We start from the raw sequence: 2,614 nt of genomic DNA, 5'->3' as shown, positions 1-2,614 counted from the left end.
TCCTTGGCCCTGTAGAGAGAAGGTCAGTTTCCTATAGCCCTCCATCTCTCTTGGAGTTAAGCCTTGCTGATTCTTAAAGCTCCGTAAGTTAAGCTCCACTGATTTTCAAAGCCAGATTTTGGGGAGTTTGTCTTCTTATTTCAAATATCCAGGTTAAAGTGTACCTGAAGATCCCCAAGCTCTTCAGGAAAGACTTCTCTGCCTTGTACTTTTTCTTACACAGTGAGAAAATTCCAAAGTAGATTAACTATAGGATTTAATTATTTGTTTTTCACACTCAGATAACACATTATTGCAATGCCATTTGCCTAATGTCTGGTGTCATCTCATGTATTTTGTGCAATTTATTTATTGTTCATAGTGTAAGGTTAAGGTCAGTACTCATTACTCCAACATTGTCATAAGTGGAAGACAGGCTTTTACATTTGGCTAAATAAATAAATAAATAAATAAATAATTGAATTTTAATTAAATTTTAGGTGTCATCTTTATTGGAGTGAGGGTAGATAAGAACAAAAAATTGGTACATTAATAAAAAAAAAAGATGACTGGAAAGTATTCCAAGTTGATGTGGCCTTGGGGAAGGAAGAATTAAAGGATTCTTCCTGTTCTTCCTGGTTTAAGGATGGTAATGTGCTTTACAATTTCCAATAGATAGACATCTAAGCTTAAATAGTTTTGCACTGGTGACTTTAATGATGAAAATGTCTCCAGTATTAATTTTATTTATTTATTTATTTTTATTTTTATTTTTTTAGAGATTTTATTTATTTATTTGACAGAGACACAGCGAGAGAGGGAACACAAGCAGGGGAATGAGAGAGGGAGAAGCAGGCTTCCCGCAGAGCAGGGAGCCCAATGCAGGGCTCAGTCCCAGGACCCTGGCATCATGACCTGAGCTAAAGGCAGACGCTCAACAACTGAGCCACCCAGGCACCCCTCCAGTATTAATTTTAAACTGAGAAGGATTTACTTTGCTCTTCTAGATAATGGAGAGAGTTGAGTCTTATTGTTTAAGATTAAAACCTTCCTTTTTTGCATCCCAGCTCTGCTGCTTCTTAATTTACAACCTTGAGTAAATTAGTCAACTTCCCTTAGATTCCTTTATTTATAGAACAAAATGGGCAGATATTAGCATGTTTGTGAGGACAACATGTATTTGTTCATACATAGCTTTTTGAAAATTCCCTCATACATAAAATAAAGCCAATGAATGTTACTTCTTTTTACTACTAGTCTAAACAGAGCTAGTGGCTTTATTTCAAATCATTTTTATTAAGTATAAACATCAGTGCTAAACTTTTCCATCTATTCATAAATAAGTGTGTGTGTGTGTGTGTGTGTGTGTGTGTGTGTAGAATTACAGTGACCAAGGGTTGCCAACCTGGTGATTTGTACCTTATAACATCTAAGCTAAAAGTAACTTCTCTCTCTTTTTTTTTTCATTTGTTTCCATGTTAATCAGATGGTGAATCAGAGCATAATAGTACAATTTATTCTGAAGGGTTTCTCAGACATCCCCATTGTGAATGCTGTATGCACAGGTATTTTCCTGATCATCTATACCTTTGGGATTCTGGGGCATATCTCTATCATCACAGTGATTATCAAAGATGGTCATCTTCATACACCCATGTATTTCTTCCTAAAGAATTTGTCCTTCTTGGATGTGTGTTATATATCAGTCATCATGCCTAAGGTCATTGTCAATACTATCTTGGGTTCAGAGGAGATTTCCTTCCTAGAGTGTGTTGTCCAACTCTACTTATTTTTCACCCTGGCAGGAACTGAGTGCTCCTTGTTTACAGCCATGGCCTATGACCATTGTATGGCCATCTACCAGCCCCTTCTTTATGGGATCACAATGAGTGGAAAACTCTGCTGGGAGCTGGTTTCTACTGCCTGGATTTGTGGGGCTTTCTATTCAATCTCCCATGCTATCAACACCTTCTCTTTCCCTTTCTGTGGTCTTAATGTTATAGATCACTTTTTCTGTGATATTCCTCCTGCCATGAGACTCTCCTGTTTTGACTATCATGCAAATGAAGAATGGAGTTTTATCTACAGCAGCTGCATTATCCTGGGGGTCTTTATTCTTACAATAATCTCTTATGTATGCATCATTTCCACCATCACCAAGATTCAGCACGTGCAGGGCCACTGGAAAGCCTTCTTCACTTGTTCTTGTCATCTGACCACTATTCTACTATTTTATGGAACTGGAAGTTCCATGTACCTGAGGCCCACCCCTGACTATTCTCCTATTCAAGGGCGACTGGCTGCTGTATTTTATTCCATCATCACACTCACCTTGAATCCTGTCGTCTATTGTCTGAGGAACAAAGAAATGAAAGTAGCTTTTAAGAAAGTGTTCCATCAAGTACAAAGAAAAAAATGAAAAGAGCTTATTTTAAAGTACATTCTTCCACACTGTGTAAAAAAAATAGATTTGAAAAGAAAAAAAATACAAACACATGATAGATTTGGATTATACATATTTGTTAAATATACCTGGACGTTTAAAGATATTTTAATATAGGTTTCCTAGTATAACATCCAGATACACTTAGAGTTTACTCTCAAGTAAGTTCATCTTTGTATTATCACATACACT

At 36.5% G+C, this 2,614-nt stretch overlaps 1 protein-coding gene across 1 annotated transcript; it reads left to right on the top strand.

Annotated features, from left to right (window-relative positions):
- The first annotated feature begins 1,465 nt into the window (after positions 1-1,465).
- On the top strand, positions 1,466-2,398 carry LOC114200250 (olfactory receptor 5AP2-like). Its single transcript, XM_028092291.1, has one exon. It carries the CDS (start codon positions 1,466-1,468, stop codon positions 2,396-2,398), a length of 933 nt encoding a protein of 310 aa, XP_027948092.1.
- The last annotated feature ends 216 nt before the right edge of the window (positions 2,399-2,614 follow it).

The sequence above is a fragment of the Eumetopias jubatus genome, unplaced genomic scaffold (genome assembly GCF_037043125.1).
Source record: "Eumetopias jubatus isolate StellerSeaLion01/CBP00866 unplaced genomic scaffold, mEumJub1_p1.0 scaffold_5, whole genome shotgun sequence".
In the NCBI taxonomy this organism is placed as follows: domain Eukaryota; kingdom Metazoa; phylum Chordata; class Mammalia; order Carnivora; family Otariidae; genus Eumetopias; species Eumetopias jubatus.
This window is presented reverse-complemented; position numbering and strand designations above follow the sequence as displayed.